This window comes from Neomonachus schauinslandi, chromosome 1 (genome assembly GCF_002201575.2).
Source record: "Neomonachus schauinslandi chromosome 1, ASM220157v2, whole genome shotgun sequence".
NCBI lineage: Eukaryota > Metazoa > Chordata > Mammalia > Carnivora > Phocidae > Neomonachus > Neomonachus schauinslandi.
Window position 1 is genome coordinate 155,924,867 of NC_058403.1, and position 27,399 is coordinate 155,952,265.

The 27,399-nt window shown below is 52.0% G+C and overlaps 1 protein-coding gene across 1 annotated transcript in view; it reads right to left on the bottom strand.

Annotated features, from left to right (window-relative positions):
• Positions 1 to 27,399, bottom strand: part of UROC1 (urocanate hydratase 1) — a 43,040-nt gene that overhangs the window by 9,475 nt on the left and 6,166 nt on the right. Inside the window, 17 exon segments of the mRNA XM_021695073.1 lie at positions 1,657 to 1,756; positions 4,034 to 4,132; positions 7,265 to 7,335; positions 8,997 to 9,118; positions 10,725 to 10,797; positions 11,649 to 11,746; positions 12,045 to 12,224; positions 12,530 to 12,592; positions 15,056 to 15,144; positions 17,110 to 17,253; positions 17,340 to 17,406; positions 21,382 to 21,443; positions 21,569 to 21,697; positions 22,022 to 22,081; positions 23,004 to 23,097; positions 24,217 to 24,317; positions 24,319 to 24,348. Coding sequence (XP_021550748.1) covers positions 1,657 to 1,756; positions 4,034 to 4,132; positions 7,265 to 7,335; positions 8,997 to 9,118; positions 10,725 to 10,797; positions 11,649 to 11,746; positions 12,045 to 12,224; positions 12,530 to 12,592; positions 15,056 to 15,144; positions 17,110 to 17,253; positions 17,340 to 17,406; positions 21,382 to 21,443; positions 21,569 to 21,697; positions 22,022 to 22,081; positions 23,004 to 23,097; positions 24,217 to 24,317; positions 24,319 to 24,348 — 1,582 coding nt within the window.

Below are 27,399 nucleotides of genomic sequence, written 5' to 3' on the forward strand. Positions count from 1 at the left end.
ATATATAATGAATTTATTATATATATATATAGCATATATAATGAAGTCAGTAACAAAGGTATCTGAAAAGTCTCCTAAAACTTGGAAATTTAAAAAGATACTTCTAGGGGAGCCAGGGTGACTCAGTCAGTGAAGCGTCCTACTAGGCTCAGGTCATGATCTCAGGGTCATGAGATTGAGCCCTGTTTTGAGCTCTGCACTGAGCATGGAGCCTGCTTAAGATTCTCTCTCTCTCTCTCTCTCTCTCTGTCCTTCTCCCCCACTTGCACACTGTCTCTCTAAAAAATGTTTAATTAATTAAAAAAGATACTTCAAGTAACCAATGGATCCAAGAGGAAGTCTTATGGGAAATTAACAAATATTTTGAACTGAATGAAAATGAAAATATATAAAAATTTGCAGGATGCAGCTACAGCAGTGTTTAGAAGGAAATTTAGAGCATTAAATACCTCTATTAGAAAAAAAAAAAAAGGTTTCAAATCAGTAACCTCAGTTTCTGCCTTATGAAGCCAGAGAAAGAAGAGCAAGTTAAACCCAAAGCCAGTAGAAGGAAGGACATACTAAAGATTAGAGCAGAAATCAATGACTTTGGGGGGCGCCTGGGTGGCTCAGTCATTAAGCGGCTGCCTTCAGCTCAGGTCATGATCTCGGGGTCCTGGGATCGAGCCCCATCATCGGGCTCCCTGCTCAGCGGGAAGCCTACTTCTCCCTCTCCCACTCCCCCTGCTTGTGTTCCTTCTCTCGCTGTGTCTCTCTCTGTCAAATAAATAAAATCTTAAAAAAAAAAAAAAAGAAATCAATGACCTTGGAAGCAGAAAAGCAATAGAAAAAAATGAATAAAACTAGAAGTTTCTTTTTTTGGGGTGATCAATAAAGTTGATAAATTTCTAAGCAGACTGATCAAGAAGAAAGAAAGAAGACACAAATGACCAATATCGGGAATGACAGAGGAGACATCACAACTGACCCCACAGACATTAAAAAGATAAAGGAATACAACTCTATACCTATAAATTTGATAACTTACATGAAATATATCAACTCCTTCAAAAAAGTGATACAGATGGGGTTCCTGAGTGTCCATCTCCTTTGCTTGGCATCCCATCCATAATGGAAGGAGCCCCCAAGTGCTGGGAATGAGCAAGCTATGCCAGGACTAGAACCCACCAGCCTCTGTGATGATTAGGATTGTAGTGGGTTTAGAAGCAGAACAGTCGCAGCAGCTGCAGCAGATAACCTTCACTGAACGCTTGCTGCAGGACACTGACCTAATGCTGCACACATATTAATTCATCTCATTCTTCACAACAACACTCTGAAGTAGGTACTATTGTTATTTCCATTTTACAGATGAGGAAATTGAGGTTCAGAGATTTTAAATGCCTTGCTGAAGGCCACCTAGCAAGTGACAGGGTCAGGTGCACAACTGAGATTAGGGCATCCAACTGTCCCATTTTGCCCGACACTAGCTCAGTTTAAAACCAGAAATCCCAGATCCCAGAAACCCCGGTGTGCTGGGCTGGTCACCCTATGCCAAGTCTCTCAGATGCCAGAACATTTTTTGCAGCATTATGACTGACTGAATGAATCAATTGATTTTTAAACAAAATTAAATCCAACATTAAAAAGATTTTTAAAAAATTTTGTCTTCCTCACCTGCACAGAAAGCAGAGCCATCATAAATGTTGGAGGTCTCCCTAAAGGGGCTGTCTGTGCCACTCACATCATGGTGGTCTCGGCTCAGGACCACCGGTGCCTGCAGCAGGGAAGGATATGAGATGTCAGCTAACAGTGTCTACCATAGCTGCCTGGCACACACCAGAAGCCCTTTGGATCGCTCCCCCTGGGAATAGACCTTCTTCAACAAGAGGAAGCATAGATGTTTCTGATGGCTTTTCCTGTAGCTACTAATGGATTCCACAGATTGGGTGCTTTCTACACGCACAGGCCCCCCAGGTGCTATGCCTGTGTAGGCTCAATGGGCAGTCTCAGCGACTCTATCCAGATAGGTATGCCTGTTACCATGCCTGTTTTATAGACAGGAAAACTGAGGTCCAGCGAGGAGAAGAAACTTGCCCAATGCCATAGAGCTGGTAAGTGGCCAGGCTGGGATTTAAATTCACACACAGTATACTAGAGTCTGGGCTTTCTCCTGAGCCTGCACTCTATCGAAAGAGGCAGACAGATAGCCCAGGGGTGCCGGGTGGACGATTCCTCTCTGGGCCTTGGTTTTCTGGACAAGGAAATCACTAGGATCCTTTCTGTGCTGCCATTCTCTGTGAGAACAGAGACTTTTCACATGGTGAAAGCACAGGGGGTTTGATTTTTCAAATGCATGTGTTGGCAACTCTTCCTGTTTCCCAAAGATCTCAGGCTGCTTGGGGGTCTGTGACGTGCTGCCAGGCAGCTCTGCAGCTCTCCACCCCAATGACAGAATACACTGCAGCCCTGGGGAAGGCTGAGTGGGGCCGTGGCTAAGGACAGGTCAACCGGGCTCCTTTGTGCCAGGCACAGGGTGGTTCCATTATAAAAAACAAGTTCTAACTGGAACAATTACATGGTAGACGTGAAGGGGCTGGGGCAACGGGGAGTGTTCCATGACCACAAGCATGAGGTAAGAGCTAGTCTAGCCCAGCTGCACCTTCCTCTCGGCTGTCCTCAGAGGGAGGAAGGCAGTGCAGCCCAGCTGCAACAGGCAAGCTCTTCCCACACCAAAACTGGGAAGTTTCTTGAGTGTCTCACAAAGGAACTATGGCTGGCCCCAAGAGTGTTGGTCTTCCCAGCCCTCCCCAGTGGTCATAGGATTTCACGGGCTCCCTGTGTAAGAGGAGGTATCTTGCTGAAAGCGGAACTCCCCATTGCTCTGAATTAAGAAACCCTTCTCTCCTTTCCTTGAACAGGCCAAGCTTGCTTTTCACATTTGCTCTGAACTGCCAACCCCCAGGGATTCTAGCACCTTCCAGATATTCAGGTCTCAGTTCTACATCAGCACTCAGAAGGCCTGTTCTCACCACTCTGTCTAAAGTCACCTCTCATTCCCACCCCTTACCCCCTCCCTGCCACTTGTACCCCATCACCCTCACCCCATCACCCCCATTCATTTTCTTCTCATGTTCATCACCATCTGAAGTTCCCTCTGAATTTATGCCTTTATCCTACATCATCAGTTTCCCTTCCCCAGTGCGTGGATGAGGTTGGGACCCTGTCTATTTGGCTCTCTGCCAGGTGGTCCCCAGTCCTTTAGAACGAGCCTGGCATGGAGGAGGCGCTCAATCACGCATGTGGAATGAATGAATAAGACGTCCAGCTCTCCGTGCCAACCGGCCGATGGCAGCCTGGACGTGAGTGCGCCTAGAGAGACGTCCTGCCGGAGCTGCCCCAGACCTCCTCCTGAGCACGCTAGCAGGGTGCTCTGGCAGTGCTCCCTGAGATGGGCTGGGGCTGCTGTCCTTGCCACCACCAAAACCTTGCCACCCGGTGGGTGCACTGGGACAGGCATCACGTTCATCCAACCTGATTTCCCTTTCATATCTGATCATTAATACTGGCACTCCCAAACACAGGATGCCAGCAAGAACTCTGCGTATGAGCCTATGGAACGGGAGCAAGACGGCCCTCCAAATGAGTGTGCCCAGAGCTCCATGTCTTCCATGGTGGGCCGGCTGACTAGGAGGAAAATGGGGGGAAGCCAGGGAAGTTTGTCATGGTTTATAAAAAGATAATTTTTAAAAAAAAGAAGATAATTCAAGAAAGATGACTCACTTGATCCTCACACCTAGGCTTTGAGGTTAACATTAGTCTCTTTTCACAGAAGATGGAACCTGAGGCTCAGAGAGGGCACCTGACTCGCCCAAGGTCACACAGCAGGGAACATGTGAGAGCCTGGGTTTGAGGACAGGCCTCTTCATTCCTGGTCCCCAGTTATCTGCCACCCAAATAACACAAACATAGACCCCGGGGCCTCAGGGCCATGCCAGCACTGATTGGAAGGAAACTAGGGGAGGCCTCCTGCCTGCAGCACAGGACGCATCACCTTGATCTTCCCATGGGCGATGGCTTGGTTGAAGGCCACAGCGATGGCCACACGGCCTTTCTGGTCTGAGTACAGGATCCTCGCCTGGGACCCCACCACCTGGGGGGAAAAGGGAGAGAAGAGGAACCTTGGTGACCTAGTGATACGCAGGGGGAGACTTGGGTGACAGGTCTGCCAGCAGCCAGATAGTCCCCTCGAGGGAGGTCATGGAGGACCCCAAGGTGTGTGGTAGCTCTACAGTCTGCAGGCCTGAGGTGGGCCCTCAGGTCCAGCCCCCAGGCCACCACGCCAACCACCTGCATGTCTGCATGCAGTCGAGGCCCCCAGACGTCCCTCAGTGATCCAACACCTCAAGGCTTAACCCCAGGAGGGGTCTCCAAGACCCTGACCTGCCCATCTCTAGGGATGTTAACTATTAGGAGCATACCCCTGCTTGAGTCCTTTCAATAAAAATAATATTAATGCCGCCTAATGCAATTTTGGATTGTGCCTGGCGTAGCCGCAAGTACTCTGCATAACGTCGCTCGCTGGTGAGTTAATGAGGAAGGTGCTATTATTCTCATCCTAGGCTCCACTTTACAGATGAGAAAACTGGGGTGCAGAGGCTGAGCCACTTGCCACGACCACCTGGGCAGTAGGCAGCACGGCCGAGCGCCTGTGGACAGAAACACCAGGAGCAGCCCCTCTGGAGTAAGACAAGTGCTACCAGGAAACAGAAACTGCAGCAAGTAAAAAGGAATCCCTGTCTGGCACAGTGGTTCTCAGCCAGGATGACATGGGGTAATGCCTGGAGACACGTTTGGGTGCTGCCAGCATGGGAGGAGTGCTGCTAAACATCCCACAATGGCCCCCCACAACAGAAACGTATCTGGCCCCCAGATATTCGCACAGATATTTGCACCCCCATGTTCACAGCAGCATTACTCACAATAGCTAAAATGTGGAAGCACCCCAGGTATCCATTGACGGATGAATGGATAAGCAAAATAGATATATTCTATGCAGACAATGGAATATTTTTCAGCCTTGAAAGGGAAGGGAATTCTGACACACGCTACAGTGTGTTTGAATCTTGAGGACATCATGGTGAGTGAAAGAAGCCAGTCCCAGAAGGACAAATACTGCATGATCCCACTACATGAGGTCCCTAGAGCCATCAATTACACAGAGACAGAAAGCAGCATGGTGGCTGCCAGGGGCTGGGGGAGAGGAATGAGGAGTTCATGTTTTAATGGGGACAGAGTTTCAGCTTGGGAAGACGAAGAAGTCTGGAGACAGATGGTGGTGACAGTTGCACGCAATGTAAGTGTGCTTAAAGCCACTGAGCTGTACCTTAAAAATGGTTAAAATGGAAAATTTTATGGTAATATATATGTTGCCATAGTTGAAAAAAAAATGATTTGGCCCCAAATATTAGTAGTGCCAAGACTGAGAAACCCTGGATTCTCCAAAGAGGATGTAGGTTTTCCCTCAGCTGCCCGGCCCCTCGTCCTGGAATGGGGTGGAAGGTTCAGGAGCGGGTGATGGAGCTAGCCGCACCCGTGATCGTGAGCCTGAAAAGAGAGCTCTTCTGGGCCACGGCGCCAACCAGCATGGTGAGGGGAGCTGCTTCTTCCTTGCACATGACTTGCTAACCCACAGCCTGACTCTACTCCCACCAGCTGCCTCAAAGCCCTGTGGGAAGGACTAGAGTTGAAGTCACCACTGCAGAGATTTTCAGATGTCTTGGATCCAGAAAAAGAAAATCGAGGAAGAACTGGTATCAGATTGCCAGCTCAATCAAGAGTATACCTTACACTCAATTAAAATGTTTAAAAATCCCGGGGCGCCTGGGTGGCTCAGTCGTTAAGCGTCTGCCTTCGGCTCAGGTCATGGTCCCAGCGTCCTGGGATCGAGCCCCGCATCAGGCTCTCTGTTCCGTGGGAAAGCCTGCTTCTCCCTCTCCCACTCCCCCTGCTTGTTTCCTCTCTCGCTGTGTCTCTCTCTCTGTCAAATAAATAAATAAAATCTTAAAAAAAAAAATGTTTAAAAAGCATGGGCTTCTGTGACCACCATCTTTCCCAAGGCAAAGAGCAACGTGAAACAAGTACGGAGAACACAACTTCCAGAAAACTTCAACTCAGACACAGAAGAGACAGTCCTGCTTCTCCGTCACCCTTGCAGCAGCGTCCAGAGGGCCACTCCCCACGCCCCTGACCTCTCATCCTCCCGCCAGCCGCTTCCTGCTTGGTGGGAGCCCTTCCCTCGAGGCTGGGTCCTTCTCTTCTCCAGGCCACCTCTGGACTGGCCCCACACATTTCCGCTCCTGCCCAACCTCCCTGCAGCCCAGATCCTCAAGTCCAACAGTCCGGAGGTCCTCTCAGATTCCGAGCGGTCCCAGAGACTGCTGTTGGCACAGGGCTTGTGGCGGAAACACATGTGCAAACCACTGGCCCAGGAGGAGTTTGGGTGGGTGGTGTTGGGCCACTGAAGCCCAGGATGCAGGGGCGGTGCTCAAGGGAGTCCCCCTCTGGCCCTAGGACCCCCAGGCCAGGGACGGACGTGTGTCCACCAGGCAGTGTCTGGCCACTGAGGTCTGTGGCCAAAGGCGTGCAAGCCAAATGCCCGTGTTTCGTTTGTCCTTGGTACACCAAGCCTGCTGCCGCCTCAGGACCTGTGCTTTGGCTGATCCTCCGCCTCCCCTGACTGTCACATGGCCGCTTCCCCACCCCCAAAGCCCTAGTGCACATGAGCACACCCCCAGATGTGAGGCAGCAGCATGCCCCTCTGCTCAGCCCTGGCCCCGGCCGTGCCTCATGCACAGGCTGTCCCAGAGGGCCTGCTCCAAGCCTGCGTGCCACCACAGCTTGGGCGTGCGGACCGCCCGCAGCATCTCCGCTGTGCGGATGACACGGGAGGCTCAGAGAGGCTGCGCCACTCGCCCCAGGTCACACGGCTGGGAAGCCAGGAGGACTGACTCTCTTGAGCTATCTGTGGAGTACCTGGGTGAGCAACAACCTAACTGACGCTGGTCGCTGCCCCAGGGCCCCAGGGCACCTTTTGAAAGGCCCTGGGCTTCTCTGTCCGGTGGCCTGCTGGGTGAGGTGGCTGCGGCTGCCTCCTATGAGGCCAAGGAGGCTGCCACCTAAGCAGTCTCACGGGGTATGATGGCACCGTCTCGGGCCCACATCTACCAGCCTGGGCGTGGCAAGCAGCACCCCACCCCTGCTTCCCACCAGGCCAAGCCCTCACCAGCCGGTGCTTGGTGGCCTCCCGGATCCAGCGGATGTTGTCCATATACTGCATCTTCACAGCCGGGTTCACTGCAGGGAGAAAGCAGGGTGTCACAGGCACTGGGGGCCCCTGTCCTGTCGGGCTCAGGCACAGGCCCTCCCTCTGGCAGTTGCTCAGCACAGACACCTGTTTTGCAACCATCATGGAGCCTAGACATGGGGTCAGAAAGCCCCCATCCCCAGCACCACACCAGACCATCTGACTTCTGGGACCCATAATGCCAATAGTCACATGAATTAATGCACAGACGTGTGCAACCCACTGCCTGATACACTCATTCCCTCAGCAAACATCTATTGAGTCCTCACTGTATGCCAGGTGCTGTGCCAGGCACTGGGAACAGAGACTGCTGTGCGCCACGAAGGAAATAAAAGTGTGGTAAGGTAGTCACTAGGGAGGTGGGTCGGGGCACCAAAGGCCTCTCTGCGGAGGTAATGGTCAAGCTACATCCTAAATGCTAAGGAACTAGCTACACAAAGATCTGAGGGAACAGTGCTCTAGGCAGAGAGAACAGCCAAGTGCAAAGGCCCTGAGGTAGAAAGAAGCTTGGCCTATCCCAGTAAGACGGGCCAGTCGGCTAACGTGTGGAGGGCGTGCAGAGTCAGGTGGTAACTGTGTTGCTTGGGAGCTGCTCCTCCCAGCTCATGGGAGCAGACTTAAATCTTCAGGAATTGTGTGACACAGTAGTTGACACAGACATCATTAAAATTTCAATTAAATAAACTCACAGTTTTAAACATTTTGAAGGCAATGCTCACAAGTCATCACTGCCTAAATACTCTACTACCTTTTATTAGGTTCTCTGCTCTTGAGATTACCTGCCTGGGGGAAATTCTGCAGCCGCTCCACGTGGAGCCGCGCTAGAAATCAGCCACCCGGAGAGTATTTACACCGTGGCCACCAGCAGGTGCAACAGCTCAGAGCTTCTTCCGGGGACGTTTGGGTGAACACCCACCATCCTGCCGGCTCCTCTAGCACCAGACAACATCTGGCGATTTCTGCTCCTTCCCAGGAGGCCTCGGCCCCGCCCCGCCCCGCCCCGCCCCACCCCGCCTGGCTCCTCCCACACAGGTGCCCGCCCACCCTCCCCCGGTATCGCCGGCCTTGCATCCGGGTAACCTGGACACGCCCCAGCCCACCGAGTCTGGATGTGGGCAGCAGCGTGAAATGGCCCCTGGGGACTAAAAACAAGCAGCCAAGGCTGAAGGATCCACACAGAGAACTGGAAAGAAGGCGCCCGCGACCTGCAGAAAAGCTGCAGAGAAGTGGGGGCAGGAGCTAGGACAGCTGAGGAAGTTTCATCAAATACTTGCCTCCTCTTCACGTGATAAGCAACATGTCAAATCCACTACACAGGAAGGGACTGAGGTTAAACAAGGGGTGGAGGCGGGTCGTCCGTCGGGGGACAACCACCACCATCCACGTGGGAAGGCAGAGCCACGCTCTCTCTTGGAGAAACCACAGGCCACGGCAGGAGCTCTGACACAGGGAAGGCAGAGTGGGGCACAGCAGACAGCTGCGAAGAATCGGAAGCACTGTCGACAGGCATAAACCCGAGGCCACATGCTCTCGTGCCTGCGGGGGCCAGGCAGGGGATGAGCGGAGAAGGGGGCTGCATCAGGTGGTGGGCTGCTACCCGAGCCTTTGCTGGGCCACCTGCCTGTGAGCATCTCCCATGCCACAGCCTCACCTCCGTCAGCAATGGCCTCCTCTAGCACAGATGTGGCCAGCTCATCTGTGACTGCCAGGTCCTGGGGGTCCCCTGACGTGCATACCCAGCGGAAAGGCCCAAATCCCAAGGAGAATATGTCCCTGCAAAGACAAAATGCCTCCTGGCCTTGGGGCTCCCCAGCCTGGCTGCACCCACTTACGGGGGCGGGGCTACCATGAACCAAGAAGGGAGGGCCTGCAGATGCTCCAGAAGTGAGAGGGGGTGAAGGTTGTATGCTGGTTGGGTTGTGTGTTGGGGGCGTGGCATGTGGGCACACTTAGTGAAGTCAGAGCTTCAGTGTCCAGAATCATTGCTGGAAGCCCCTAACCCACTAACTGGACCGCAGGTTTAGAAGCCCTCCCCCCTCAGCCTCCTCCCTCCCCCGTATCCTCCTCCCCCTCAACCCCCTTCCTCCCCCCTGTTCCCCTCTTCCCCTCAGCCCCCCTTTCCCTTCAGTATTTATGATATGGGAAACAATGGCAGAAGAAAAATTATTCAATTTCCTTACTGCCTACAGCCCGTTGACAAGTCCCTGAAACAGGCAGAGAGACATTCCTCTAGGGACTCAACTACCTCCATGTTAATACTTGGCTAAGGGCAAAAGACAATCCTAGCCTGACAGCACCCCCGGATCCTATAAGCCTACTTTAACATATAAAAATTCCTTTAGAAATGTCCTTTATCTCTAAACCCCCAAGATACCTGTTGGCACTCATCCCCCAAGCATATGGCCCACCGATACCCATCTGAAGGGTCTCATGACTAAGGTTTTATTAGACGGTAATAAATGACCTTTTCCCAACAATAGCTAGCCCCCTCAAGGGCCTGGAAACCTTGTTTCCAAATTCCTTAGAGACCTACGCCATCCCTAACCCCCTCCCAACTTGAAAGTATATAATGGGCCGTTCCTCATCACCCGGTGCAGCTCTTCCTACCCACGGGTCCTGTCCCCGAGCTTTAATAAAATCACCTTTTGCACCAAAGATGTCTCAAGAATTCTTTTTGGCCTTCAGCTTCCAACCCTAACATCTTTCCTACATCATTACCCCCTCCCCCTCAGCCCCCCTCTCCCCTCAGTGTTACCCCCTCCCCCTCAGCCCCCCTCTCCCCTCAGTGTTGCCCCTCCCTCTGGTTTTCTGTCCCTCCTCTTAGATCTGCACCATTTCTTGCTGCAGGAGCAGGGAGCTGGGACACAGACAGGCAGAAATTCCTTTTCAGTGTTGTTACAAAGACAACCTGAAAATCAATGAACTACATCGAAGTAGTTGGGAGAAACAGTAAATGTGGGGGCTTGGCCAGGTTTGCCTTGGGCAAACCAACCTTCCTAGGTGGCCTCCAGGCCCCTGGCCTCACCCGTCCCCTGGGCCCACGCTCCTCTCTGGACAGTGCCCAGCAGCCCCCTGCGTGTGTAGCCTGGCAGTGCGGGCCCCTGAGCCTCTGCTTCCTCACCCACAGTGAACCTGAGAAGGAGACCATCGCCTTTCTCCCCGCCCTCTCTGGTCCCATCTTGCGCACAAATGGGCTGGCAAACCTTCCAGAAGCATCCTGAGGCCTCCCATCCCCTGCCCCTGTGTTGCTTGTTTTGACCTTGAGGCCTCCCCATCTCAGTTGGATCTCCCTCCAGTTATCTCCTGTTTCTCCCTACCTGAGGACTTTCCCAACCTGAGAGTCTAGGACCCAGAGGCTGGAAGTGACCCCATCACTTACCCCATGATGTGCTGGACATACGAGGGGTAGCGGAATTCCGTCTTGTTGGCGCCTTTCTTCTCCACATCCGCTCCTGTGGGCAGAGCACCCGCACAGAATCAATCAGTGGAGGGTATGAGGGCTGGCCCACCTGCCCCAAGGCGAGGACTCATGCCGCTCTCCAGAAGGGATTTAAACAAAGAGGCCAGGGAAAAACAGTGGACATGCTCTGTTTTCCTAGGGAAGCCCCACTGGGGTTGGGAGACAGCAAGTGCTGCTGTTGGTGTGGGGCCGGGTGGGGGTGTACCCATGTTACCCCCTGGTCCACTGGTGCCCCAACAGGCCCAGCAGAGCCTTTGAACTCCAGGAGGGGAGCCAGGGGCAGGGCTGGGAGGTCCACCTTCCTCTCTGTAGTTTTGTACCTTCTGCACTTTACCTTCCAGCACGGGCCACCTGTTCCACAGAAAAGTCTCCCGCAGACATTAAGGAGGGCACGTGCTGGAATGAGCCCGGGGTGTTACAGAAGACTGATGAATCACTGACCTCTACCTCTGAAACTAAGACTACACCAGATGTTAATTAATTGAATTTAAATTTTAAAAAGAGTTTCCCTCACAGAAAAGTTAGGCTGCATTCCCTACCACCCCCCGCCCCCCGCTGGAGCTTATATCCGAGCATCCTACCAACTCTCTTTGTGTCACTTGACGTTCCTAAGGCAAATCGAAAAACTGAGGCCCAGGGAGGCCAAGGACCCAGCAGGACCAGCTCCCAGAAGGCCTGGGCAGGGACATGGTGAAAGCTGCATGCTGTGTCCCCACTTCCCCCCGGGCACCTTCCAGGCCCACTCCTGGCTGGTGAGAAGGGAGAGTGCCCAGTGCCAGGCTCTTGGCCCCTCCCAGCCTGCGGAGACTGGGGCCCCCTCACCTCGCCTTTGTTGTGTCTCACCTGCTCTTTGGGCCTCCAAGAGGAAGGCATTGCCATAGTCCCAAAAGAAGAAGTTCTCCTTGGCTAGTCTGTTGATGGCGGAGACTTGCCTTCTCAGGCTGCAAGAGGCCGGTGGTTCGTGGTCAGCCCTGCCCACCCGTAAGGTTCTGAGAGCAGGCCCTCTGTGCCTCACCCCTGTCACCTTTCAACTGCACCCCATGGGGCTCAGCCAGCTCTATTTCCATCCCATCTGACGGAGGAGGATACAGGTTCAGAGAGATTAAAGCTCTCGCCTAAGGCCACACAGTTAGCCCCTGGAGAACCAGGCAGAGGCCAGAGCCACCCAGTCCAAAAGCTCCTGCCAGCTGTGTGCAGCCCCGCCCCCACACACCCGGAGTAGCCCTGGGACATCATCACCTTTCCTGGACGAGGCCCTTGAATGCAGCAGGGTCGGAGGCCATGAGGCTCTGGGCCTCTGCGAAGCCCAGCTGCACAGGGTAGTAACCACCATTGAATGGGTTGTGACAGGACGTCTGATCTGACCCCAGGTCCACCAAGAGCTCCCCTGTTGTGTCCAATTCGTGGACCAGACGCTCCCTGGGAAAGACATGGGGTGATCAATGCCGGGCGGCACCTGCCCAGGTCAAGGGTAGGCACCCTCTGGGGCCTGAGTTCACGGCCCAGCTGGGAGGGGATTGCCCTCCCCTCTCAAAAGAACATCTGTAGGAAGGCTGCTGTGAAGTCGGGCCAGGATCTGGGCCTTGAAAACTGGGATCGGAGCCTTAAGCTGAGTACATTGGAAGCTTTGTGTCCAGGGAGCACAAGGCCACCATCAGTACCTTGTCTGGAGGGGGAGGTTCACCCAGGGTCCCCAAGGCTGCCAACTCCCATCCCCCACTTACCAAAGATCCACCACATTGCCATGGTAACCAAGGCTGAGCACCTCCTTCCTTTTCCTTGCTTCCCTAGAAGGGCACAAGAGCAGAGCAGATGGCCCATTGCACCTGCCTGCAGCTGCCCACCCCCACCAACACCAAGCTGGCAAGAATGCAGAAGACCCTGGAGGTCACCACAAGCACTGTGTGCCAGCATCAGGGCCCAAGGTGCAGGGACCTCTGCATCGTGGCTTTTGAGGACCCAGACCTGTAACAGCAGACTTGAATGCCCCAGATGAGAGAAATGAAATGACAACAGTGACAAGCCTTCTTGAGGGGATTCACAGAATCAGGGCTGTTGCTGTTAGCGCACTGATTGGGATTGTTCTAGAACTCATGCGAGGTGATCCTAAAATTGTAGACATCACTAAAGGTGATTCCAGAAGGCGCCTGGGTGATTCAGTCGGTTAAGCATCTGACTTGATTTTGGCTCAGGCCATGATCTCAGGATCTCGAGCCCCACATAGGGGCCCCGCCTCAGGCTCTGTGCTCAGTGGGGAGTCGGCTTGAGATCCCTTCCCTCTGCCCCTCCCCCTGCTTGCATGTGCTCATGCTCTCTCTCTTTCTCTCTAAAATAAATAAACCTTAAAAAAAAAGATGAGCGGCGCCTGGGTGGCTCAGTCGATTGAGTGTCTGACTTGGGCTCGGGTCATGATCTCAGGGCCCTGGGACTGAGTCCCACCTTGGGCTCCGGGCTCAACGGGGAGTCTGCTTCTCCCTCTCCCTCTTCCCCTCCCCATCTCTCATGCTCTCTCTCTCTCTCTGTCTCAAATAAATAAAATCTTAAAAAAAGATGACTCCAAACATTATTGGGAGAAATAAAAGGACAAAAAAAAAAAGATAGCATATTTAATACAGATAAAAAATACAGAAGATGTAATACATAAAGCCCCACAGGTAGGAGAGGGGTCAGAAAGCACGAATACGTCAGGAGTTTGGGCACCACTCAGAGATGCGGTTTGACTGAACACCACGCTTGGCAGAGATGCCAGTGGAGCCTACGTGCCCCTTTCCCGAGCGCAAGGAAAATGAAGCAGGAAAAGGCATATAGTCCTAGAGCAGTGAGGAGCGTGGAAGCAGTGACCAGCAGAGAAGGAAGATGGGATCCCAGCTGCAGACCAGCACGGGGACTGGGCCTCCACTCCCAGAGGCTCACTCCACTCCCATCTGTGCCTTCCGTAGCTCAGGGAGCAGAAGTATAACCCGACGGGCTGCTTGAGGCACTCTGTTAAAAAGATTTGACCTGGTTCTGTGGTGTGTGTGTGTGTGTGTGTGTGTGTACAAGTGCATGCACATGTGTGCAAGTGTGTGAGTGTGTTCAGGATGCTCAAGAGCATTAACAGGTTTAGGAGCCAGACCCATCAATGTCCCACTAGAAGTCTGGAATTTCTCCTATATTCCTATATTTAATGGAAACTCACCCGAGAGTTTTACACAGGCGTGCAATGGGGTCAAACTAGTATTTTTAAAAGATCAGTGTCAAATAGTATCCAATCCTGGTAATGGGAGTATTTCTCAATTCAGTATATGCTTGAACATTTTCCTATAAGCCCCTTTTGAAGAGCCCTGGGCAAATCTAATTATAGCAGAGCTGGAGAACCACTGTGCAGTGTGTCTTCCCCAAACAGAGCTCAGTTCTGCAAAGTAAGAGGAAGCTTCAAAAAATCGGCATCAGTAGGTGAAGCGTCCAACTCTTGATTTTGGCTCAGGTTATGATCTCAGGGTCGTGAGATCAAGCCCTATGCAGGGCTCTGCGCACAGCAGGGAGTCTGCTTGGGATTCTCTCTCCCTGTGCCCTTCCCCTGCCCTCTTGTGTTCTCTCTAAAACAAACAAACAAAATGGCATTGGATCAGCAGCCCCCAGGGCAGTCCTCCCCCCATTCCCGCTAAAATACCTCAGAAAACATCAAACCAGAGGGAAATGTTGCCAACCCCTTGTCCCCCACCCTGAGAACCAGAGCATGAGCGGGGAGGAAGATCAGCTTACCCCTAAACTGGAGTCACGCTGAGGAACAGTTCCATCTTTCAAAGGCTCATTTCCCCCAACAGATTAGATGAGCACCTACTATGTGCTAGGCTCTGGGCTGGGCACTGAGGCCACAACAGTGAGAAATACAAGGCGTAGTCTTTGCAAAACGGTGGCTCAATATCAAGAAAATCATTTAGCAGCAAGTGTCTGACCACCAGGTATGGGAACTCCAGAGTTACCTGCACCCTAGCCCTAGGGACTAGTGAGAAATTCTAATGGAATTAGAAGGGGCGCCTGGCTGGCTCGGTCAGTAGAGCATGCAACTCTTGATCTCGGGGTTGTGATTCAAACCCCGTGGTGGGTCCTGTGATGTTGGTACAGTATGACCTCTGTGGGGTCACTTGGTGAGGCGCCACCTGTGGCCAAGTGTCAGGCATTTAACAGGCCCATGTAAAGCAGCCCAGCCTCCAGGCCCCTTCTTGGGGTCTAACCACTTCCCCATGCTCACGTGTCAGGCACTGTACCTGAGTCTTTCAATGCAGTGGTCCAAGCTGTCGGTCACTTCCATCAGCCAACCTTGCTCGTGGCGTTTCATGAGGGCGGCTTTATCCACCTGGGACCATGAGACACAGGGTCTCCCAGTTACTGGGCATGCCAGCCTCCACTAGGAAGATGCCGTCCCCCATGTAAGTCACCCACTTTTATAACGCAGTATCAGGGCAGAGGCTGTGAGCTGCTTTCCAATACTTATTCTCCCTCCTGCCTTCCTTATCAACAGAACCCGGATTTTCACGGGGACACTGTGCTCAGCCCCAGTCCAGGCGAACCACAACTACTCTGTCCACTGTCTCCAGCCTCCTTTTTAGGTAAGAACTTCCATTTGATCCAATACTGACCAATGAGGTAAAAGAAGGGGTTTCTTAAGTATTTTCTCAGTCATAGATGGCACTTCCCTTCTCCTTCCTGCCTTAAATGGAGATGGGATAGGCTGGGGCTGGAGCAGCCATTTTGTATCCATGAAGGAAACCCAAGACAATCTAGAGATGTTGGCCTTGACATCACTGAGCTGCTGGACCAATGCCAGCACTGCTGGCTGTGTGAGAAAAATAAAACCCTATTTGTGGAAGCTGCTATAGTTTGATTTTCTGTTACCTGAAGCCAAGTGGGTTCCTAAGAAGTACAAGAATGTATGACACAGACTTAGTATCAACTAAGTGTGAATCACAGAAGTGCGTATCACCAAGGCTTCTCTCTCTTTCTCTCTCTTTAGGATTACTTATTTACTATTTGGGAATTTTATTACACATATTTACTGAGTGTTCTCTCTGTGGCAAACACTTTTTGAAGATACAGGGGAACGTAGATGAGGATGAGCGTTGAGGATGAGGCAAGGGGAAGACAAGGCTTTTTAAAAACATAGGCTGGGGGCGCCTGGGTGGCTCAGTCGGTTAAGCGGCTGCCTTCAGCTCGGGTCATGATCTCTGAGTCCTGGGATCAAGTCCCGCATCAGGCTCCCTGCTCAGCGGGGAGTCTGCTTCTCCCTGTCCTCTGCCCCTCCCCTGCTCATGCTCTCTCTCTCAAGTAAATAAATAAAATCTTTAAGAAACAAAAATAAAAACACAGGCTGCTTTCCTGCAGATTCCTGGGGATGAGCTCTGTGAAAGCTAGTATTAGTTGCTATAACTTATTTTCCGTGTAGGGGCCAAGGGCAGGCTCCCCAAAATGTTCCACTCTGGCATATTGATTATTCTAAATACAAGTTGCTTAAGAGACACCTGTGCCAGGACACTCGGGCCGTCCTCTGTCCCCCTGAAAGCTGGAAATACATCTCCCATGAGAAAGTACCCCTGACCCCAACCAAGGTTTGTCTTAAAGCTCCTCGCCTCCTCTCCTGGGGGAAATGCCATTGGATCAGCAGCCCCCAGGGTTGGGGCATTGGATCAGAAAGCCCCCTCTCGGGCGCCTGGGTGGCTCAGTTGGTTAAGCGACTGCCTTCGGCTCAGGTCATGATCCTGGAGTCCCTGGATCGAGTCCCGCATCGGGCTTCCTGCTTGGCAGGGAGTCTGCTTCTTCCTCTGACCCTCTTCCCTCTCATGCTCTCTGTCTCTCATTCTCTCTCAAATAAATAAATAAAAATCTTTAAAAAAAAAAAAAGAAAGCCCCCTCTCACGGCTTTCTTGGGGAGTGCCAAGGACAGAAGGGAGGCTTTCCCCAAGAAAGCCGTGAAAGCCGCTGAGCATGAGCCGCCTGCACACACTTCCACTGATGCCTGACTCTGACCTGTCTGAGTGGGGAAGTCTATGCTCATTTATCCACATTCATTATCCACCGGCCGAATTCCCGGGATTCGGTGGGATAGGGGAAGCAGTGCCCACAGAAGGTCAGTTTCGCGGGACAGCATCAGCAGGCATTGACCATGGAAGGTGATGGGCACTTTGAAGGCAGCGGGCATACGCTGCCGTGGGAACTCACACTGGGAGGTTTTGGGGCGGCGGTGGCGAGAGAAGAAAGAGCTGTGAGCAGCTCTGGATGGAGGGAGGAAGCCCGGGGGCAGGGACCGGGCTCCTGCCGGGCTCACCTCTGCTATCACACCGATGCACCCCACGATGACTGCGGCTTTGGCCTGAGCGCCACTCATTCCGCCCAGCCCGGAGGTGACAAAGACCTTACCAGCGAGGTCCTTGACACCCAGGTACTGTCGGCCCGCATTCAACACGGTGAGCTGCCGGGAGAAGACGTAGGCGCTTGCTGTCCCCTCCAGCACATCAGCCTCCCACCCCTGCAGCCAGGTGTGGCCCTGTTTCTCACCACTGTGCCGTGGACGATTCCCTGGGGACCGATGTAGCAGTAGCTGCCTGCGGTCATCTGGCCATACCTGACCATAGACAAGGCAAGGCCAGGGGTGAGCCCAGAGCCAGGCACAGCTTCCACATTACATGGCTTAAAATTCCTTTTTAATTACCCCCAAATGCATTAATACATTTTCCTTCAAAAAAAAGTAAACAGAGATAAAGCTACAGTCCCCCAATTCTGGTCCCCTCTGACCTCCTGGATCTTTTATAACAAATTTTGTTTTATTCAAAATTGTACTATAATTGGTAAAATCACTTTGGGGACTATTGGGCCATATCAGCGGAGGCTGAGCGAGACCCAGCACTTCCACGGTCCAGGCTCACACCCATGTAAAGACATGCACACCACTGTTCACAGCAACTGTATTCACAGCGGCCACCCCATGAAACTGTTGGATCACCCATCACGGAGGACAGAGAAGTGATGGCAGCGTATGAACACAACGAAATGCTACGTGGCAAAGAAAACAACCGAAGTCCTACTGTGTGTCAAGTGGCTCCGTGAAGAAGCCAGACGTGAAAGAGTATGTTCTGTGGGATTCCATCCTATGACCCTCAGTGACCTTCCACTGAGGAGTCTACCTGCTGGAGGGCGGCACGGAGCTGCAGGAGGCAGGGGTGGTGTCTTCAGAGAGGGGCTGGCACGGCACACGCGTGTATCCAAGCTCACCGAGCCGCTGTGCCGTGCCTTGGTGAGGCTGACTGCCGCGAAGGGCCCTGGGAGCACGGTTCGCATGTGGGTCACCGTTGTCATCAGTATCAGTGTTATTTGCATAATCGGCCCCACTGCGTAGGTAGCGGTACTGTGTCCGTGCAGGGCACATCAGCGGTGCGGTCCTTTCCACCACAGCACACACAGATCCTGCTCTTTCCTATTCATGGCTCTGCAGCATGCAATATCAGAAGCCACAGAATGTTCCCCTGCCCCCTGCGGTCTCACTATGCAAACTACCAACACTGAAGTGGCAGTGAGCTGCCTGCTCCCCCTCTCCCGAGGCCCAGCGAAGGAATCAGGAAGGACTAGAGCTGGGTCCTCGGGCGCAAACATTTCAAATATGAATAGATACTCTCAAATGCCAAAGTAACTGTCACCTGCAATGCATGAGCATGCCTGTGTCCATCACTTGATAATTATCAAACACTTGGATTTTCTGGCAATGCAATGGGGGAAGGACTGCATTCTTCTGTTGCCTTAACCTTCCTCTTCCCTGAGGACCACTGAGGTAAGATGCTCCAGGGCTTACTGACGCTTGCTTTTCTCCTTCGTCAATTTCAACTCCCTATCTCTTTTCTACCGGGTTCCTGTCCCCCAGCAACTCTCCCCAGCCCCTCCTCTCTCCTGGATCAATGGTGGATCCTGATTCTTGCAGCTCTGTGCCTGATGCCAAGTCTATCCCATAATTTGGATAAGGCACCAGGCCATGTGGAACCTCTGCATCTTCTTCCAAAAAAGGGGGAGGCATTATCCTTACCTTGGAAGGTTGTCTATTAAACAACATAAAAAACAGTGCTAAGATAATAAATACCCACCCAGGGAGATGGGTGAAACTATCATAACCGCCCACAAGGCTGCATGGGCCCCCTACCCTCTGCCACAGGGTGTGCTCCCTAGTGGGCCCACATCAACTCAAGCAGAGGGCTCAAGGGCTCCCTTGTGTCACGTGGAAAAGGGTGTCCCTTCTATCATTTCATGAATTCTCACACAACTCTTTGAGGCAGGAGCTATTAAATCCCCTCTTTATAGATAGGATCCAAGTGCCAAGGTTATACAGGGATATGCAGCAGAGCTGGGAACTGATTTTAAATCCTTCTGATTCGGTCGTTTGTGCTCAAGTTATCCCCTGCATGTTGCTCCCAAAATAACTCCTGGAGGTAAAATTGTGGGATCAAGTTAACTGCACTTGGAACTTTGACCCCAGCTGCTAGATGTAGTCCTCCTGGCCACCCCCAGCCTTGCTGTACTGACCTAGACCACCCACAATCTGTGACTGCCTGTTTTCCCACATCCTCCCTAGTACTCGTTGTATTCTGTAGCTTTGTTTTGTCAGCCTGACAGTGAAAAGGCTGGCTTTGCTTCTGTTAGAGGTTCTCAGATCCCGTATACATGTAAACCTCTTCCCACCTCTGTGGGCAATTTGCATCCATTTAGCCAATTGCTCACAGCACCTGGGTCAACCCTCAGGTGTGGCAGACCAGGTCTGATTCTGCAGTTCCACTCTCTTTAAACTTCCATCCTGAACCTACGAAACAGAAGCACACCAACTTGTCCAAAGTCACACTTAGGAGGCAGCGGATCCAGGACACAGATCCTGCCCCTCTGACCCGGCGGCTGCTTCCACTGACACAGAAGAGGCAGTGGGGCCTCCTAGGAAATAATAATAACAGTAACTACTTATGACTAACCAGAAAAATAATTGGGTTTCTGAGCCTCGGTTTCTTCCTGCACAAAATGGACTAAGAAGGGCACCCAGTGCTGAGGCTTGTGTAGAGGACCAAATGTGAAGGTATCTATAAATCTTAAGACACATGGTAGTGACTATTATGATGATTATATTATAAAGTACTAGCCTGAGGCCTGGTTAACTGACTCCCAATACGACAGACCTGATCACCCTTGGTCACTGGTGAGGCCCCTCAAACACCTGAACTCAGGACTGACTCCTGAACTCAGGAAATGCCTAGAGGCTCCTGACTGTCAATTTCCTCTTTTAGAAACTAAGGAAGGAACTACTGGAATGGGAGAAGAAACATTTGAGAACAACCCCCTGTGCAGATGAATCAGAAAGTGCCTGACAGTTACCGCAGCCTCATTATAATATTAAAATCACCCTCTGAAAAACCCTACTAAAAGGGGCCTGCTTGACCCTGCTGGGAGAGTGGCTTTGGACGTTATTCCCTGTGATGTCCTTATTTCTGCGAATAAAGTGACTTTGTGAGGCAACGCCACCTGGCGTGATCTCTGTCTATAGCTCTCCAAGGAGTGGACCCACTTTGTTGGTCCCAGTAACAACTTCACATGGTTATTAGTCCAGAGCAACACTCCCAGAGATCCACAAAAATACACAGATCAGGACATTCACTGTAGCATTCTTTATAAGCCCAAAGAACTGGAAACAACCCAAATCAGGTGGCAAGGGGGTCAAATAAATCATGCTACAATTGAACACTGCAGGTAAAACAAGGGTTAATTAGACTCTCATGTTCCCTTAAATGGAACGATATCGTCAAAGGTGGAAAGGCTAGTGCAGAGGGCCTGCAATGGTCTACCTAAACCTGTAACCATGTGCGCAAGAAATGTTTGGAAAGCCACAGACTTTACTCGCCTGAAATGGGGAGTATAGGGTGGGAGAGGGATTTCCCTTCCACTGTAGCTCTTTTCATAATGTTTATGGGAAAAGCTTTCAATTCAGAGCATGCATTAATTTTATGACAGATGAAATGGTTGTGCTCTGTATCTTGGAGTTTGGGTTGCAAGGTGTACACATTTGTCAAACTTATCAAATGGTGCACTAGGATGTGTGCATTTCATGTAAATTTTACTTCAAAAGGAAAAAAAAAACCCTGTAAACAAATACTGAATTCCAGGCCATCATATCTACAGCTTACTTTGAGACGCATCAAAAGCCAAGTTAGTCAGACAGATGGATAGAGGGATGGATAGATAGACATGGGACAGAGTTTGGTAGTGTGTTAAACACAGAATCTCGGTGTTCACTGTTAATTCTTTCAATGTTTTGTCTATTTGAAATTGTTCATAACATAACGAAATGTTGGGAAAAAGCAGGATCCAAATTGTTCACTTGCTTGCAAATGTATAAAAACTGTAGTATGCATATCCACAAAACCCCTAGGGAATATGTCAACAGGCAATTGTGCTTTGGTGCTGCCATTGTGAGGGTTTTTCAAATTGTTTTTAATGTTGCTACACAGTTTTACAATAAAGCATGGCGGAGGTGGAAACACCCTTATATAAATTGAAATAGTGAGATAGGACTTACATTGTAACTCCCACGGCAAAGAGCTTCTCATACTCTGTCCTGGAGGAGTAGTTGGGAATGACCTGGAAAAGAGGGATGGGAGCCAAGGGCTGGGGGCTCACAGAGGGAACGATGGGGAGGCAGGTGTTGGGGGCACCTGGCTCTCCCACCCCAAGGCAGGACAATGCCCAGCTGCCCCAGGACCCACCATCCCATTAGTGATGACCAGCCGGGGGGCCTGGGGGCTGCTCGGGAAGAGGCCCAGTGGGTGTCCACTATACATGACCAGGGTCTGCTCCTCCGTCATCTGCGACAAGTAGGACATTGTCAGCCAGAACTGCAGGGGAGAGGAAACATGGAGGGCTCTGTAAGGGGGGGGGCACGCCACACCCCAAGTCCCCACCCAGGCCCAGAGAGCTCCCACAGCCCTAGAGGTGCCGCCAGTGCCCCATCCCTCCAGGCCTTCATTACTCTCCAGTGGCTCTTGGTGCCTCCAATACTGCCATTCATGACCTTGGAACCGTCAGTAACTGAGTATCTCCAGTGTTGGCCTCTCAGGCAACAGGGAGGCAGAGACCTGAGTCCTGAGCCCTGGTTGTAAGCTCCTACCAGGCCAGAAGATGTGGGGTGGGGGGGGGGGAAGCCATACAGTCCAGCGTACCTGAGCCCAGTTGCTGAACACCTGCCCATTTCCTCCATAGGTCACGAGCTCCTGGGGAAACTGGAGAAGACATGGTATCATCTGAGATGGGGGCCTGGGAGGGCCCCCACCTCGGCACTGTGCTCAAGAGGGCAAGGTGGCTGATGGCCCTTGAAGAAGGAGTGTTAAGGGCAGGGAGAGAAGGCAGAAAGGGCGAGGCCCAGGGAACATTGGCCCACCTGTGACCAGGTAAGAGCTCAGTGTGAGGTGAGGGTCAGACCTGGATCTGGGGTCCCTCTGGGAACTTAGCCCAGGGTCAATGTCAGGGGTCCGTCTGTGACCAGGTTCTGAGGCCAGGGCCAGGGCTGAGGAAGTTCTCGCCTCGAGATGGAACATTCGAATTCTAGGACCATATTGCCCTCAAGTTTAATACTTGGACACACCCCTGCAAAGGCTATCCTTTCTCAAAATGGGCATCTGACGTACAGCCTGGCCCCCAAGGACGCCCGTGCCGGACACACATGGCCAGACTGGGTCATCCACGTGTGGCTATCGAACACTTGAACCATAGCTCGTCTGACATGCTCTGAAAGTAAAATACACCCCGACTTCAAAGACTTAGTAGGAAAAAAGGTTGTAAAATATTTCAATAATGTTTATACTACAGGTTAAAATGATAATATTTCTGATACATTGGGATAAACAAAATACAATAGTAAATCTGTTTTGTTTGTTTTTTACTTTTTCATGAGGCTTTTAGAAAATTTAAAATGACATGTGTGTCCATTATAGCAATGTTGATGCTGTGTGGTAGTCACAGAAGATACAGCCACTGGGGGAAGCTGGGAGCAGGTTTAGTGGTCCCCTCTCCACTATCTTTACAACTTCCTATGAATCTATCTTTGTTTCTAAATCAAAAGCTTAAAAGCATTATACGTATGTCTTGAGTTACATTTCTATTGGGCAGTGCTGGCCCCAGGCCTCAGTTTCCCCCGGTTGTTACCTGGGCCACAGCAGGGTCCAGGTTGTTCATGATCATGTGCATGATGGCTGCAGCAGCTCTCGTCCGGCAGGGGTACTGCCCGATCGGGTAGGCCCTGCAAGGGGAGTCCAGCCACCAGGTGTGACGATGGGAGGGCACCAGGCTCCCTGCCCGCTAAAGCTCAGGCCCACACTGGCCACAGCCCAGCACCTGGCCACGCAGGTGTGGACAGCCAGACGGCATCCTGCAGAAATCGCCCGGGAGTTGCCAGCAGATGGCAGTTCCAAACCATCCAGGCCAGCCCACTCTGGTGCTCACGTTGTTCCCCTCCCCTGATGGGGAGTTAGGTCCCTACCCAGCTGCACCACCCTTTGTCCCCACTTGGCAAGGTCCAACTGGGAGAAAATGGACTTCAAAGCAAAGCTGATGTCTGCCTTCCAGAAGCCTCTACTCCAGATGGAGTTTATTCATCCCTTCTTTCCTTCATGCCACCAGTGCTCCTGGGCATCAATTCTAGAGCAGATGCCAGGCCGACAGGCCCTGACAGGAATGAGGGGACGTGGCTCCTACTTTATGGGGAGAATGACATTCCCTGGGGTGGTTCCAGACAAGTCTGGGCCTCAGCATATTCCAGAACAGTGGTGCTTAGAGTGTGAGCTCTGGGTGGGGGCAGCATTGTCTGGGAACCATGAGAATGGCAGACCCTCGGGCCCCCACCCCCCAGAACTGCTGAATCCACAATGTAGGGTGAGGCCCAGCCATCTACCTTTTTTTTACAAGGCCTCCAGTGCCATGCACCGTTCAGCCTGAGACCCCCCTAATGCGGAACCTAAGCTGTTTGAGGACACTGACAGAGCCATCCCTTTAAAGCTCTCCTCATCTCTCAGTAGGACAAGGCATGAAGTTTAGGAAAGGGATTTCATATACAATTTGGCTCCAGAATTGCTCAGGATTGACTCCCCAGGACGGTAGGTCAGAGACACCTGTCTGAAAAGGATTCCCTCATCTTCTGGCCAGGCTGGCGGCTGTAGCCAGCTCGAGGCTACAGACCCCCCCACAGATGACAACACGGCCACCACCCCCTCTCTGTGTGAGGGCTGTCCATTCAGCTTGCCACAGCTGTGGGCCTCCTAGTGTGGACAGCCTGGATTCCCCCCGGCTGACCTCCAGCTCCGTCCCTCCCATGAGCTGCCCACTCTGGGCCCCCTTTGACGCTGCACCCCCCAGCACTGACCTCATTTTCATGGCAGGGCAGAACCGGTACATGTAGATATGCCCATACAGTCGCAGCTCCTGGGCAAACTCAGGGGCCAGTAGCTCCTGGACATCCGGGGGGGAAGTAGCGCAGGGCATTCCTCAGCGCCAACTGGGGGAGGAGAAGGGGGAGGGGCAGATGGAGGCAGGCGATCTCCAGGCCAAACACTGTGAGGCCATCCCCTTTCCCTACTTAGATTCGCCTCTGCTCCACTGAGAAACCTATGCCCCCACCCAGAGACTACCTAGTTCTCACTTCAAGCCCATCTACAATGTCACCTCCTACAAGAAGCCTTCCCTGATTGTCGTCTCCGCTTCATGTAGGCAGATCTCTAGTCCCTGCATTTGTTTATCCCAGTCAAGGACCAGAGAGGGGCCTGCCCTGAGGCTTGCAGCTACAGTGGGAGATGCAGACTCAAGGGTGGGGAAGCAGATCTGCCAGGAGCCCACGGCCAACTTGTGCAAGTGTAGAGAAGCAACACTGCATCAGCGCCCAGCTTGGCAACCAGCCTCAGACAATGCACAACTGTACAGTTGCAGCTCCGGAAGTGAGATCCCTCCAGATCCAGGCAGGCCTGGGGCAGAGCCTGGAGCCAGGGACAGCAGGCCAAGAGAAAGAAGAAACCTTCCCAGGGCTTCTCATCCAGACCAACTCCCAAACCCTCTTGTCAATCCTCCAGACGTCCCTGAGGGTCCTGGTCCTGGCGCAGGGCCTTGGCACTTACCCTTCCCTCTGCCTAAACCCACTCTGCCACCCTGCCTTCTCTTGGAGGGTCTCTTCCTCTACTCAGGCCTCAGTCCAGATGCCCCTGCTCTGCAGTGGGCTGCCTTGACCTTCCCCTCTTGACTCCCAGGCTCTCCCCCTGCCTCTGTCTCCTTCCCACGCTTTTCACTGTTGGATGTTCTAGGGGTTGCTTGTTTTATCGCTTACAATCTGTCTTGCTAAGTTCAAGGAGGGCGGGAGTCCTGGCAGACCCCTTCATAGCACTCTTCCTTCCAACACCTGGACTAGAGCCTGGAGGCAGGCAAAGTGCGAGAGGGGACCAAGGTGACAGCCTGGTGTCTGGGTGGATGTGGAGGCCATTTCTTCAACCAGCTGACCCTGGGGCACAAAGCGCTTTGGGGGTGGGGAGATGAGGAGCTGGGTGTGGTGAATTTATTCCCTCATTCACTCAGTGCCTATCTGCTGAGGGAAGAGGTGGTGTGATACTTGAGGAAGATAGGTGGGCTTTGGACACGGGGAGGCAGCAGGTGACGGGAGAAGACGCTAGGGCCCAGGACTAGGTATGCCAGCATTTGGGCAGGGACAGAAGTACTACCAGGGAGATGACACTGGATGCCCAGCCAGGAGCGCAGGTGCCTGGGGCAGAGGGCTAGGAGCAGGACCACCTGTGCGATGCACCCAGAGGTCCAACGCTGCATGGGTAAGACACACCCAGGACTGAGGGACGAGGGTGTCACTGGGGCCTTAGGGGCTGGGTGAGATAGGAGGAAAGAAAGGAGATGGGTAATCAGGAGGCAGCAGATGGCAAGAGAGGCCATAAAGAAAACCCCAGCTCAGGGCGTTAATTTTCATGTGGAAAAGACACGCATCATCCCTTCTCCCTTGGAAAAACAACTGATGAGAAATAGGAGTTTCTCCCTCAAGAAGAGTGGCTAGGAATATGCTGCAGCAGGAGGGTCTCAAACTCCAGCAGACGTCGGAATCACCCAGAGGGTCTGGTGCAGCCTCTGAGCTGCGTCTCTGACCAGTTCCCTGGTGCTGCCACTGCTGGCCCGGGGACCCCATTTTGGGAACCACTACAGGGTATCAACGAGGATAAACCATCCACAGCGACATGCAGCGGCCGGGCAGCCTCTCCCAACCTGCTGTTGAGTGAAAGAAGCCCACACTTAAGGGACACACTGCATAACTCTGTTGATAGGCCAAACCACGCATTAGACGTCAGGACAGCGGGCCCCTTCAAGGCCCGGGTCTGTCCCCCTCTCCCTGTGCACCTGTGACATTCACATCTGTGCACACGTGGTTTTGGCTGCTTTCTGTGCGTGTACACCTCAACACAAAGATTACTGTTGTTTTCTAGCTGGTGTAGAGCTTCTCATAAGAGCTTTTCAAGTGAAACTGAGCATTTAAAGAGAAGTTTCAAAAGCAATACATAACACACACACACACAAAATCTACACAAGACTTGACCTTACTACAAAGCTCCTAATGTATTCTATCCTGTTCTAGTTTCTTTTATTTCATTTTCTAATAAATACTGATTGCAACCCCCTAAACAGATTTCACAACCCGCTAAGAGGGGGCAGCACAGTGGGAACCCGATGTCCTCACAGCAGGGCCGGCTTCACTTGAATTTACCGAGGTCCTGGACTCAAACTTGTCAAATTCTATGATTTTTAAAATGTATCAATTGATAGAAATAACTTGGCCATTCTTCAAAATGTCTTTAAACACTGTAAAAAATTCAGCCTGTTCTGAAGGAAGAATGCATGTATGCCATACACATAAAGGGGATTCTGGCAAGTTCCTGAATCCTAAATGCAGCACAAAATCTCTGGGTGCCATATTTTCCCCTTGCATAAGATTTCCATTTTATGACCATTGAATTTTTCTTTATCCCCGAAATTCACTAATTTAGTCTAGATATGTCTTAATGTCAACTATCCTACATCAGATTTTCATTTTTTTCTCTTTCCAGGATAAACTGTATCTTTTTATCGACAATTTCATGTTTTTACTTAGTTCAGGAACATTGTCTTCTATTATAGTTTTGTTCGATAACTTTGTCCCCTATGTCTAGAGTTATGTAATAGACATGCAGTAAATATTTCTTGTGAAAAAATTCACAAAGCAGCAGATCTGTTTGCTGGCCAGGATTCAATGCTCCAAGTCTCTTATTGGGAGCAACTCTCAGCATTAAGATGAGAAAATGGTGCTCAGACAGGTTGTATCTGCCCAAGATCCCACCACAGGCATGAGGCAGGACTATGGGGGAGCCCAGGTACCCAGGGACCTTGGGGACCTCTGCAGAGTAGGCTCAGCGAGGAAAGGCTGGGTGTAGTGACAGGGTCAGCGGCCCCCCGAGAAGCATGAACAGCAGCCGGAGCTGAGCCTGCCCCTGGCCCTGCCACCTACTGTGTGACCCTGGATTGCTCATCC